Source organism: Tachysurus vachellii, chromosome 14 (assembly GCF_030014155.1).
Source record: "Tachysurus vachellii isolate PV-2020 chromosome 14, HZAU_Pvac_v1, whole genome shotgun sequence".
NCBI classification, from domain to species: domain Eukaryota; kingdom Metazoa; phylum Chordata; class Actinopteri; order Siluriformes; family Bagridae; genus Tachysurus; species Tachysurus vachellii.
In genome coordinates, this window is record NC_083473.1 from 20,777,562 (window position 1) to 20,789,817 (window position 12,256).

The 12,256-nt window shown below is 41.4% G+C and overlaps 1 protein-coding gene across 1 annotated transcript in view; it reads right to left on the bottom strand.

Moving 5' to 3' along the window:
* Nucleotides 1–318: 318 nt before the first annotated feature.
* myo5ab (myosin VAb) overlaps nt 319–12,256 on the bottom strand; it is a 23,570-nt gene continuing 11,632 nt past the window's right edge. Inside the window, exons 22-40 of the mRNA XM_060886918.1 lie at nt 11,900–12,094; nt 11,579–11,672; nt 10,602–10,750; nt 10,362–10,475; nt 9,161–9,298; nt 8,515–8,571; nt 7,995–8,207; nt 7,109–7,149; nt 6,859–6,939; nt 6,574–6,772; nt 6,352–6,445; nt 6,069–6,215; nt 5,476–5,630; nt 5,241–5,330; nt 3,455–3,605; nt 2,655–2,922; nt 2,358–2,532; nt 2,184–2,264; nt 319–1,549 (exon numbers count right to left, since the gene is read on the bottom strand). Of these exons, the coding sequence (XP_060742901.1) occupies nt 1,397–1,549; nt 2,184–2,264; nt 2,358–2,532; nt 2,655–2,922; nt 3,455–3,605; nt 5,241–5,330; nt 5,476–5,630; nt 6,069–6,215; nt 6,352–6,445; nt 6,574–6,772; nt 6,859–6,939; nt 7,109–7,149; nt 7,995–8,207; nt 8,515–8,571; nt 9,161–9,298; nt 10,362–10,475; nt 10,602–10,750; nt 11,579–11,672; nt 11,900–12,094 (2,595 nt within the window). The 3' untranslated portion in view covers nt 319–1,396. The remainder of the gene's footprint in view (nt 1,550–2,183; nt 2,265–2,357; nt 2,533–2,654; nt 2,923–3,454; nt 3,606–5,240; nt 5,331–5,475; nt 5,631–6,068; nt 6,216–6,351; nt 6,446–6,573; nt 6,773–6,858; nt 6,940–7,108; nt 7,150–7,994; nt 8,208–8,514; nt 8,572–9,160; nt 9,299–10,361; nt 10,476–10,601; nt 10,751–11,578; nt 11,673–11,899; nt 12,095–12,256) is intronic.

The window sequence follows — 12,256 nt, forward strand, 5'->3', positions numbered from 1 at the left end:
AAATCTCTTAACCTCACTTATTTAAAAAAAATACTCCAACCAAAACAAACCAACCAAACAATTGTGTATTCAAAAAATAAAAGCTACAAGAATAACCACATGTCAAGCAAATCTTTTTTTCTTGTTTATTTGTACATAAGGAAATGGAATTGAAATATGCATTAAAAACATGACCACTGCCTTGTTTTCATATAAACTATAATACTCTAATACATATGCACATATTATAATTCATTCCACTTTAACTTAAAGAGTCACAATGGATATGGAGCCTATCCCAGGAACAATGGGTGTGAGGAAGGAATACACACTGGAATACACACTGGAATACACATTCAGACATTCAAGCGCCAAACTAGGGTCTACATTAGGGAGGAAACCACAGAACCCAGAGCAAACAACTGTGACATGGAAAGAACACATGGGGCAGCAAAGCTACAAAGGTGACAGAAACAAATATTTTTGCTGTACAGGCTCTAGATAGTCTAGAAGTCATCATATATTATCATTTAATAAATAATCATTAATAACTTAATTCAATAGAAATCACACACACACACATGTTCAGTTACAATGCCAGGTGAGAAGATTCATGAGTGGAATGAGTAAATTTCACATACCGAGAACCCTGAGCTCAGGATCAAATCCAGGACCCCGGAATAAATATCCACTATTTTCATTCACTTATGAAATACTTCAAGTAGAAACACTATTCTTCTTTTGGCTCTTAAAAATAATGTAGGCAACAGAAATGTAATAAAAGTTAAATGACAGATTAACAAACACAGACTAAGAGAATAAAGTCCTGATAAATCACATAGTACTGATGCGTAAAGGCCAAACGTTTTCACACCGATGAGGCAAAGCTGACTGCTTTGAAAGTAGGAGATTTATCCAGGGATCATCATACTCGATACTCAGCTGGACGTTCCACAGACCATTATTACGGTTTCATCACTGTTGACACTGTTTACATCACTTCTTTCATTTCTTTAGGAAGCAAAATATTTTTGGACCTGTAGCATTACATTGAACAGCCAAGTGGACAAAAAGGTTTTAAAGTCTGCTCTGGTTATCTGTTTAAATCCTCTTGTAAAAAGGTGGTGAATAACCAAAGAAGGTGTTGGTCAACTCAGACATTTTATTATGGCTTGTATCTAAATATACCATGTTTTTCCTATTTTCCCTTATTTATTTTAAAACATCAAACATATACTTTGTCAAGTCTGGTGCATTCAGTAAGGACAGATATTATACTATTAATATTATACGGTTTTTATTATTATTAATGCTGGAAATACACTGTACTGCTTTTTAAATATATTTCACAGTATATTTGCAATGAAAGTTTCCCTTAGGCTTCAAGTAAATTAAATTATGATGCTCCTGGTGGTTGTTAGAGTCTGGTGAGGAAGCTGAGGTTGAGGCTTTGGGGAATCTGAAGGCTCTCTAGGGCCACAGGAGAAGGGTTAAAGGGAAAACTGAAAGGGAAGAGAATTTTGCTGTCCATGAGCAACTGAGGAGACTCCTGGCGGTCCTTTAACAAAGCCTGTGTAGAGTGGAGACAGAAAAATTAATCACTGTTTAACATGATTAATCAATTTATCTATCATTTATCTATTGGTTATAATTTTATTATCTTGAAGTAAGACTCTATTACACTTCATAGCCACAGCATTTATGGGAGTAATCACAGGCCTGGTATATCTGCTGCATGTGATTTAGACATGCTCTGTGAGAAAGCAGGTAGATGTCCTTGAAGGCTAGATTACATCAGGGCTGATCTAAGACGGCCATGCTGTTTATTTATGATTAACAGAAATGGTTTCTGATCAGGGGTTGAGATCATTTCATTGTCAAAGTCTTAGAATTTGTAGATTTCTACCACGTTCCCTGTCCTATTAACCATATGACAATTTGTGTCAATTTTATATTTGTTTAACCAATAAGCATGAAGTTCTTCTTCACCTGTAACCAATTACAAAGCACTAGCTGTTTGCCATGAACTTTATTTGATGTTTTGATTGTAACACTTTGGTTGTTGTGGTTCTTCTTCACAGCCGTAATCTGAATAGCCATATTAATTACTGTGTCTCTGTAAGTTTAATTTGTCTTCAGAAGGTAGTATTTTTCACTTTACAGGCACCTACCCACCCAACACACACCCCACCCACACCCCTTACCTGTACAGATTTAATGAAAGATGCAGACACTCTTTCCTCAAACTCATTTACTGGTGTGTACAGGTTGAGGAGCTTCTCAATCTGTTCAAAGTAAAAAAGTAAAATTTTTATTTCTGCAATAAAGAAGACCTAACATTTTAACAAATCTAACTGAGTCTGTGAGTGGACAGAGACCTGAGTGGCAGTGAGCGCTGTGCACATTGTGGCGATTGCCTCTGCATCTTCCTGACTCTTTTTCTTGATCTGCAGCAGCTGAGCAGCCTGGATCAGAGGCTCCAGAGTTTCCCGCACCCCGCCTCCCTGCACTCCCTTATCCATCAGCCACTCCTCCAGCTGACTCACATTATACCTGCACAGAGAATGTTTATCTCTAGAATACAAATACCATGATATTTAAAAAAAAATAAAATAAAATAAAAGCTCACATTAAGCAGACAATTCTTCTACTCTGTACCCCCTAGTGGTCAGTACCTGATCTGCAGTCCTTTGCTCCAAGAGCACATGTCTTTGCGCAGCAGCAGGTTGTTAAGTGTTGTGGCACAGATGACATAAAATGTTTGATTGAGCACTTGTCTGATGAGTTCAGAGTCATTGCCATGCTGGAATAGAGTGGAATAGAATGAATCGAGCTGTTTCAAAATGGACTCCAGAGTAAAGGTGCTAGAGGTCCGCTTCCTCAATCCTGTGGGCTTGAGCGCCAACACTCCAGGGATGGTGTCCTGCTCCAACATGGCTGCCACTGGAGACCAGGAAAACAGGAATGAGCAAGAAAAAAAGAAAACCCAACAATACGATAGAGAGAGAGAGAGAGAGAGAGAGAGAGAGAGAGAGAGAGAGAGAGAGAGAGAGAGAGAGAGAACTGCAAATACATACAGAAGATGATGTTATGTTGGTTTTGGGAAAATCAGATTGGTCAGGTGTTGATTAAATTTCTAACACAGCAGCCATAACAGTAGCTGTCTTTTTATTGTCTTTTTTGTTCAAGACAAACTTTAAGAGAGAAAAAAGAGAGAGGCTGGTGGTGGAAACACTGTTCATAATAGAAAGTAAATATCTTGTTTAACAGATGTTCCATAATAATAACAACTAAAAACAAATAAAATGTGAATGTTCATGTATATTACATTAGTAAAAAATGTCATTGCTTTCTGCGATGGAAGAGGAATAAAACACTTCAGGATGTTAGTTAGGAGAAAATAGGCAACTTCAGGCTTGTAATGATTGCATCACAGCACAGTGAAGAAGAGATGAAGAGATCCCGTGGCCCTTACCAATCATAGACTGAAGGACGTCCTCCATGCATCTGATGAGCTGCTGGTAAATCTGGATGACCAAATCACTCAGAACCTGCCTATAGTCAGTGAGGTCAAAGTTCAACAAGCACTGTTTGTTCTGCTGGGGAGTGTTGTGTTTTGTGTAGACCTGAGAAAGCAGACACACATAGTTATACAGTAGGTGAGACATATACTAAACAACACACACAGCTTTTCAGCACAACACACACTACTTTAACTAGATTCGTCACGACATACACAGCTTACATTCACTGAAACAAGTCTGCACTTTAAATCACAATAATCACACTGGTCTGTTGCTGATCTGTACACATATAATATATGGTGCTATATATCATTTCCATTCCATCCTACAGTATATAGTGAATAATTCCAATAAGTATAATTCCATTTTTATAGGAATTCTTTTTTTTTTAATTTGCATTCTATTTTGAATTTATTTTATGACACAGACAGTTGGAAAAGCATTTCACTTCATGTCATACTATTGGGTAAGTTACGAAAAAATTTTTAATTTGAAAAGCAACAAGTGTGTGACACACACACACACACAAACAGGCGCGCACACGCACACACACACAAACAGGCGCGCACACGCACACACACACACACACAAACAGGCGCGCACACGCACACACACACAAACAGGCGCGCACACGCACACACACACAAACAGGCGCGCGCACACACACACAAACAGGCGCGCGCACACACACACAAACAGGCGCGCGCACACACAGGCACGCACGCACACACACACAGGCACGCACGCACACACACAAAGGCACGCACGCACGCACACACACACACAGGCACGCACGCACACACACACACACACACACACAGGCGCGCACACACACACACACACACAAACAGGCGCGCACACACACACACAAACAGGCGCGCACACACACACACACAAACAGGCGCGCACACACACACACACACACAAACAGGCGCGCACACACACACACACACACACAAACAGGCGCGCACACACACACACACACACAAACAGGCGCGCACACACACACACACACACAAACAGGCGCGCACACACACACACACACACAAACAGGCGCGCACACACACACACACACAAACAGGCGCGCACACACACACACACAAACAGGCGCGCACACACACACACACACACAAACAGGCGCGCACACACAAACAGGCGCGCACACACAAACAGGCGCGCACACACAAACAGGCGCGCACACACACACACACACAAACAGGCGCGCACACACACACAAACAGGCGCGCGCACACACACACAAACAGGCGCGCGCACACACACACAAACAGGCGCGCGCACACACACACAAACAGGCGCGCGCACACACACACAAACAGGCGCGCACACACACACAAACAGGCGCGCGCACACAAACACACAGGCGCGCGCACACAAACACACAGGCGCGCGCACACATAGGCGCGCGCACACACAGGCACGCACGCACGCACACACACACACAGGCACGCACGCACACACACACACAGGCACGCACGCACACACACACACAGGCACGCACGCACACACACACACACAGGCACGCACGCACACACACAAACACAGGCACGCACGCACGCACACACACACAGGCACGCACACCCACACAGGCACGCACACCCACACAGGCACGCACACACACACACACAGGCACGCACGCACACACACACACAGGCACGCACGCACAAACAGGCACGCACACGCACAAACAGGCACACACTAACAGACATGAACGCACACCTCTTCTCCGCTGTACTGTTTCAGGCAGTGCAGGAAACGACAGGTGTTGGCCAACCAAAATGAAACGGTATCAAAATCACTGCTTCTTTTCTGCAAAAAAATACGTTACATATACAGGTTTAGCATAAATCCTTATTGCACTAATAAAATTTATTACAAATCAGTACCAGACGCCACACAACACTTTTCTATAACGATACACTCATTAGACCATCATTAACTGTTGTAATCTCACTTTTAGCACATTCTTGATGCTGCTGATTGAGGAGTTGAGCAGCGTGTGAACTCTCTGGTCATTGTTTGTGCAGTCAGCATGGCGGAGGCACATGAAGAGGATATAAGCTGGTAGGCCTGGGATCAGGCTCACTGCAACCCCCCTGGGCTTTAGATCTTAGTCATAAATATAATCTGTTATATTATTGTGCATTATTGTTCATGTCAACAACAACAAAAACATTAAATTACTACAGAGAATTGTAAGAAATTACAGGACTCATTAAACTTGGGTAAGACTTGGGGCACATGAACACAAGTGTTTTAAAATACAGCTGTGTCAGGACAATATACACCACTAGGTGTGAAGGACTGGCCTGAGAACAGTTGTCAGTGACACTGACCGATTGTTGTATGGGATCGCTGGTAGCCATGGAAACAATGACAGACAATGTGAGTATCAGAAGCTCTTTAGCACAGAGAGCTTAACCTTAAACATTAAAAATTTTAAAATTCAAACAGCATTAAAGGTTTGGTGTGAAGAATGTTCTGGGTTCACTCTATCTCCAGTGAATCCCAAGGTTACATGCCTTTAACTGTGATACATTAGCTCACCTGTGATTAGCGTCTTAAACAGCTTGGCCTCATCCTCCTTTCTGTACTGCAGCATGCCCTGGCAATGCCGCTCTTTGCGCAGGATGTTCACCTCTGACAGAACTTCACCCACTCCATTGTCTGTACAAGTCTGGTCCAAAGAGGTATCTGTAGACACCAGTACAATAGTTCACTAAGACTTAGTACTGTACATTTTTATAAAAAAAGACACAGTATAAAGATCACTAAAGCATTTTTATTGTATATACAGATTTGTAAATGTGCCAAGTCTGATTACACTCACTGTCTGACTCCTCAAGCTTCCTCATGTAAACCTTTAGCTGTTTCTTCAGCTTGCGAATGATCCTGTCCTGTTTGTCCATTTGTTCCATTAGCTCCTAAATTAATTTGGAATATAATTCAATATTTTCATTGTATTATGCTGTAGAGCTCGGGAGCTGATTGAGACACACCCATTAACTCCCGAAAAACAATTCACAATTCATTCATCTGCTCCTGCACTCACCAGATTATGACGGGTGAGACGGGTGATTTCGTTCTGGAGGGCTGCGTTTACATGACCAGTCTGAGGTAGCTGGAGTGTATCAGAGAGAGGATGCTGTGGCTGATCTCTCTTTTCTTTCAGGACCTGCAACTCAGCTCTCAGGACCTCCAGCTCCTCTGTATGACTCTGTCTTTCAGCCTGTAGCTGAGACTCCAGCACCCTGTATGAGTGATACAGGTGGAAATCATTTAAAGTATGAAAACATTGTAAATGCTACAGCAGAGATTGGTGCGCTTATGGCCTCACCTGTTAGTTTCTTTCAATCCCTCGTATACCATCCACAGCTCTCCATCCTCATTCAGCTCATGCAGATCTAGAGTTGGGGATCTGAGTATGCAGAGAGAGAGAGAGACAGACAGACAGACAGACAGACAGAGGGAGAGATAGCAGGACAGTGTGTGTGTAGCAAGGTGATCTCGTCATTTTTAAAACTAAATTAAAAATAATTCAGACACTGAAGGACTATATGGTTAAAGAGAGGTGTGTGTAGAAATACCTGCTGGAGTCACTTGAGTTACTTTGAGTCACTGCTGCTTCCTACAAGAGGATGAAGAACTTTAAACACTGAGTTTGTAATGAGAAAGCAACAGGAGTAATATAAATAATCCAGGGTTTCCCGCAGTTCGGGTGGCCCGCCTAAGCTGGGAAACCCTACCGCCTTAACTAGGTCACCCAAAAAAAAAAATTTCCGCTGCACAAAAGGCCGTCAAGTGCATCTCAGAGAATAGCACGGACGCGCTTCACACCGCGAGCGGGCACGCGCGCCACACGGCCGAAATGAGAGAAAGACGTGGTCCGTCACTGTCTGGAGGATAATTAGCCAGTTGATGAAACGCGTGTCCGCAAAATTTTGAATGTTGTTTTGCACTTTCTTATTTATTATTATATGTTATTTAAATTTTATATTTAGTGTTAAATAAATAATTGTTAAATGTAGTACAGAATCTGTGGTCTATCTCACAAAGAAGGGCCGACTATACCCCCTCAACCCCCTCCTTTGGTCAGGAGATCTTAAGCTCTAGTCCCAATAATGCACTAAGGCATCTATGACACCAAGAGAGCAAAATTACCTGTGCTCTCTGGTTAGAATGGATAGTGTACACGTTCACATCAGCAACATTACCCACCATGAGTGTCTGTAAACCCAGTTATGGATAGCACTTTTCTCAGGTGTGTTAACTGTTAACTAAGCCGGAACTGGAAGGTGACTAAATTGTGAATGAAATGTGAGAATTCCAATGTGACATAACTTTAATTTTCATATTTAACATTTTCACATCATCTATCAAATTTCATCTAGACCGCACAGTGGGACGACGACAACACCCACTGTGTGGAATCTCAGCTGTAAAGGTAAATGCAGCTCTATTTATGCACAACACCTTATACTTGTAGCCCTCTAGATTGACCAGCTGAGTGCGCAGCATAAGCACTTCCTCTTTGCGCATTTCCAACTCCTCAGTAGTGGAGCTCAGCTGCTCTAGAAGCACATTATAGGCTGGTGTTAGTCTTGAGCTTTTCCCCGCAGTGAGAGATGCACGCAAGTCATTCAGATCCTTCTTCAGCCTCTTATTTGCTGACTCCAGCTCCTGTCGCTGGTAGGAGAAAGAGGTGGGTGGCAGAAAGAAAAAAAAAGAGCTGCATTCAATATAGTTGTCGAAATAAAACTAAGCATCCTGAATTTATTCCTGGCTTGAGTGAGGCACTTAAACAGAGATTGCTTCGGGGAAATCGTCCCAAAGCCGGCAAATAAAAAAACACTTTAATCATAATAACAGTGTAATAATTAGCCATAATCATTATAGCCAATATCTAACAGTGACATATCCAAGGTCTTAAGATTAATCACAAAAAATGGCAGTCTTTAATAAAAAAGGAAGGAATTGCTCTGTACGGTTTTACCTTCTGAGCCTCATAGTCTCTGTCAGCTCCTAATGTTCTCCGACACTCATCCAGGTCCTGAAACAGAATACATACATGTAATATACATTCATGATCCCTTTAAGCCTATATATCGAACCATACTAGTTAACTATATGTACATCTGACACTACTAGTTAACTATAACAACTAGTTTCTTCATGATTAAGCCCATGCAATTTCAAAACCCAAAAATTTCAAAAATTGGTTACAATTGGCCAAAATCTCTGAGTGTGATTGACTGGGATGGATGGTCTACTTTCTGATCCGTGACCCTAGTCATGGGGTGAGCATCGGTGTGCTTGTATATGAGGAAAAGATGCAGTTAAGCCAATTCCTCAGAGTCCTTTACTCTGCCCTGTGGCTTAGCGCAAGCACCAGGTCAAACAGGCGTGGTTGGCTGGTTGTCTAAGAGGAATAACGTTAGCTTCCACCCTCCCTGGATGCTAACACGTCTACTGAAGCACCAAATTCAATTCAATATCAGTATCAAAGTGGCCATCCTAATTAAAAATATTTCCATTTGGATTTCTTTTGAAACAAAATCTAGAAACCTTACATTCGCTAGACAGCTTAAATGAAGTGTTTTAGCAGTCTGGGCTCTAAGCCAGTTCCAGTGTATGTGCACCTTGTCATGTTCCTGCTGGAGCTGCTCCTCTCTGGAATCCCACTCTCTCTGCAGGTTCATCTTCTCTTGCTCCAGCTCAGCAACTCGCTTCTGCAGCTTCAGCAGGAGAGACACCTCCACACTTCCCTTTACCTCGTCCTGCAGCAGATAGCACAGACATGGACTTGTGTAGCTGAGAAAGAGATCCTTTCTTACAAGAGACTCAACAGCACACTACTATTCATGCAATGGATCCATCCATTGCATGCAATTTCATATAGATACAATAGCTGGTCAAGATAAACACTGCCCATGCAAATATGAGACTATATTTCCATAATGGAGGTATTTACTATCCTGAGCTTTTTCTTTAATTACTGATGAACCTAAGATTTGAATAGTTTAAGAAGAATGAAGCAGATTAATGACACAATTCCTTAACATCCCAATGAAACTGCTAGATCTGATTCCATAGGTTGACATTTTCCTTCTGAATCAGGCTGAACTGCTTGACTTCAAACACAACAGACAAGAGATTTTGATATACATCACTGACTAATCTAGAAAAAAAAAAAAACTATCAGTAGCAGAACAGCAAAAAATTGAACAAAACCCTTTTACTGACTTAATTACTGATTGAGATGTGGGACTGTGAACAAAGAAAACATGGTATTAAATAACCCCAAGTTGGTAAAACACCTCTGACAGAATACACAATGACTTCCTACACATTCCACCGGCATTCAAAACAAATAAACTCCAACCATTTTCAACACCAAGTGATGGCTGTTACATGGGTGTCTGCTGGCAGTATGGAAATCAACTTTATGGACATTTTTGATCAGTATAAACAAATGAATTATTTTATCGCCACAAGTCTGATAAATTTCCACAAGTCTGAAATTTGTCAGGACTCGGTTTTCTTTCAGTGTAAGACGTTTGATTTTACTGTGATGACCTTACACAGAATTTTAGTGGTTGAAAAAGTAAATTTATGATCATCTCAGAGAGCAGAAATGTTTTTGAGATCACCATTTATAGTGAAGATCTAAACACTGTAGTAAATGAAAAATTGACCATTTCTGTTAATAAAAAATGACAAATTCTTATAGCCCTGAGTGTCATCTGAGCCATTACCCACCACTATGGAGTGTGACACGAGAAGAGAACAAAGACTTAAACATCATCTTGATTCCAGCTTCAATAAAATCCAGGCACTTACCTCTGGAACCTGTATGCTGACCTCTGACCCTGTAAACTCAGAGCACTGAGTGTATTCTGATTCATTGCTGCTGAAAGCAGAGTCTTTTCTTATGTGACCTAGGTTTGTAGCATACTGAAAGGGGGAAAGAAAAGCACATTATTTTTTCTTCAGTTTTCTCCCTTACATTTCTTTCAGCTTTAATTAGCCTGCTGAGATTGCAGAAGTCTTTAAATAAAAATGAGTGTAAACAGCGCTTACTGTTGCAGCCTCTCGCTCTGATCTCAGATCAGCGTACTGGGTCTCCAGTTTGATGTGCTCAGTCAAAAGGTTCTGGTAGCGAGTACGCTCTTCATTAAGCTCCATCTCCAGATGCTCTGTGTATTTCTTATGAGCTTCCTGAAGCTGATCTATAAATGTGTGTGTGTTCAGTAGGAATAAAAGAAAAAAGACAACATTTCATTTCAAGTCAAAGCTAGACAAATACTGCTGCTCTCTTTATCGCCACTCTGCGCCAGGCTATTGTGTGAGGGGTCTTTTTGAGAGAAGAAAAGAGGCTCCAAAAGGTTAGAAAAGTGACTCGCTTGAATCAATGCAGAAATGGTGATTTTAGATAACCAGCTAGGTTGACAATACCATCCATCCAAAGTCAGTATGCAGACTCGGGGCTCAAGGCAGAGCACAACGACAGGGCACAATCACACACACTAATGTACATACTACAGACATGTAGAGATGACTATCAGCTTAAAGCATGTGTCTTTGACTGGGGGAGGAAACACCACACATGTAGGGTGAAGACAGGAATCGCATCCACAACCATGTTAACCATGCTAACCACTAAACCACCTTGCCCCCTGAAAATGTTAATGAAAACAGTATGACCTTTGTTCCTGGTCAGCATTACATAATCAACACTGCTGTATTCTGCTAAAAATACTAGTGCAGTTTTAAGGCCACATTTTTAAACGTTTTTTAATGTTTCATCAAATTTTACTTGTCTTCATTATGAGTAAACTACAAATATCGCACCCTAACAACTGATAAAACATTTTGTTTGTTCGGAAACTGCTGAAGCCCACAGATTCTCATGTCTTGAGCAGATTTTGTTTGAATATAAGCATCGGGTGTATTAAGCTTGTTTTAACCTTTTGAACTGCATGACTTGGCTGGCAATATTGTTATGAATCATAAGTACAATCAGTTACAGTTATCATGACCGTATGATGTACACCTACCAGTAATCTTTTGGCTTTGTTCCTGGATCAGCCTGTTTAGCTCATCTTTCTCAGACTTCAGCAGACAGTTTGTTTCTTTCAGCTCAGACAGCATCTGATTTGCAGGGAAAACAAGATTTTACCTTAGCACTGATGTTATTTTATTTTCTTAGGATTAAAATCCAGAATAAACAGAATAAAATAAACTCAGACAGAGGATGTGCCAGATATGATGTTTGTTAAAATGACATTTACAGGCATTTAGAGAAATGAAGACGCAGACTAAAGATGATCATTATAAAATTGTGTAAACGTCTAGATTCTTCCTGGAGTGCAGCCCACCTTTCTGTTCCTTTCCAATTCATGCCGGGTCAATTCTAGCTCCTCTTGCAGAGCAGACACCTGGCCACTAAAACAGCGAGCTTCTTCCTCCACTCTGTGCAGAGCTTCTAGCTGAGTGCGTAATTTATCCGTCTCTGTCACACTCCAGCTCTCAACTGCACACAAGCGCTCTGAGAGCACCCTGTTCTCTTTATGCTGGAGATTTGCACACACACACACACACACACAGGCACGCACACAGGCACGCACACAGAAACAGAAAACAAATGAATCTGATCTAAAATTTAACACTCAATCAGAAAATCATGGCTATGCTACATTCATTTTGTTTACTTTATTTCCCCAAAAGCTAAAAAG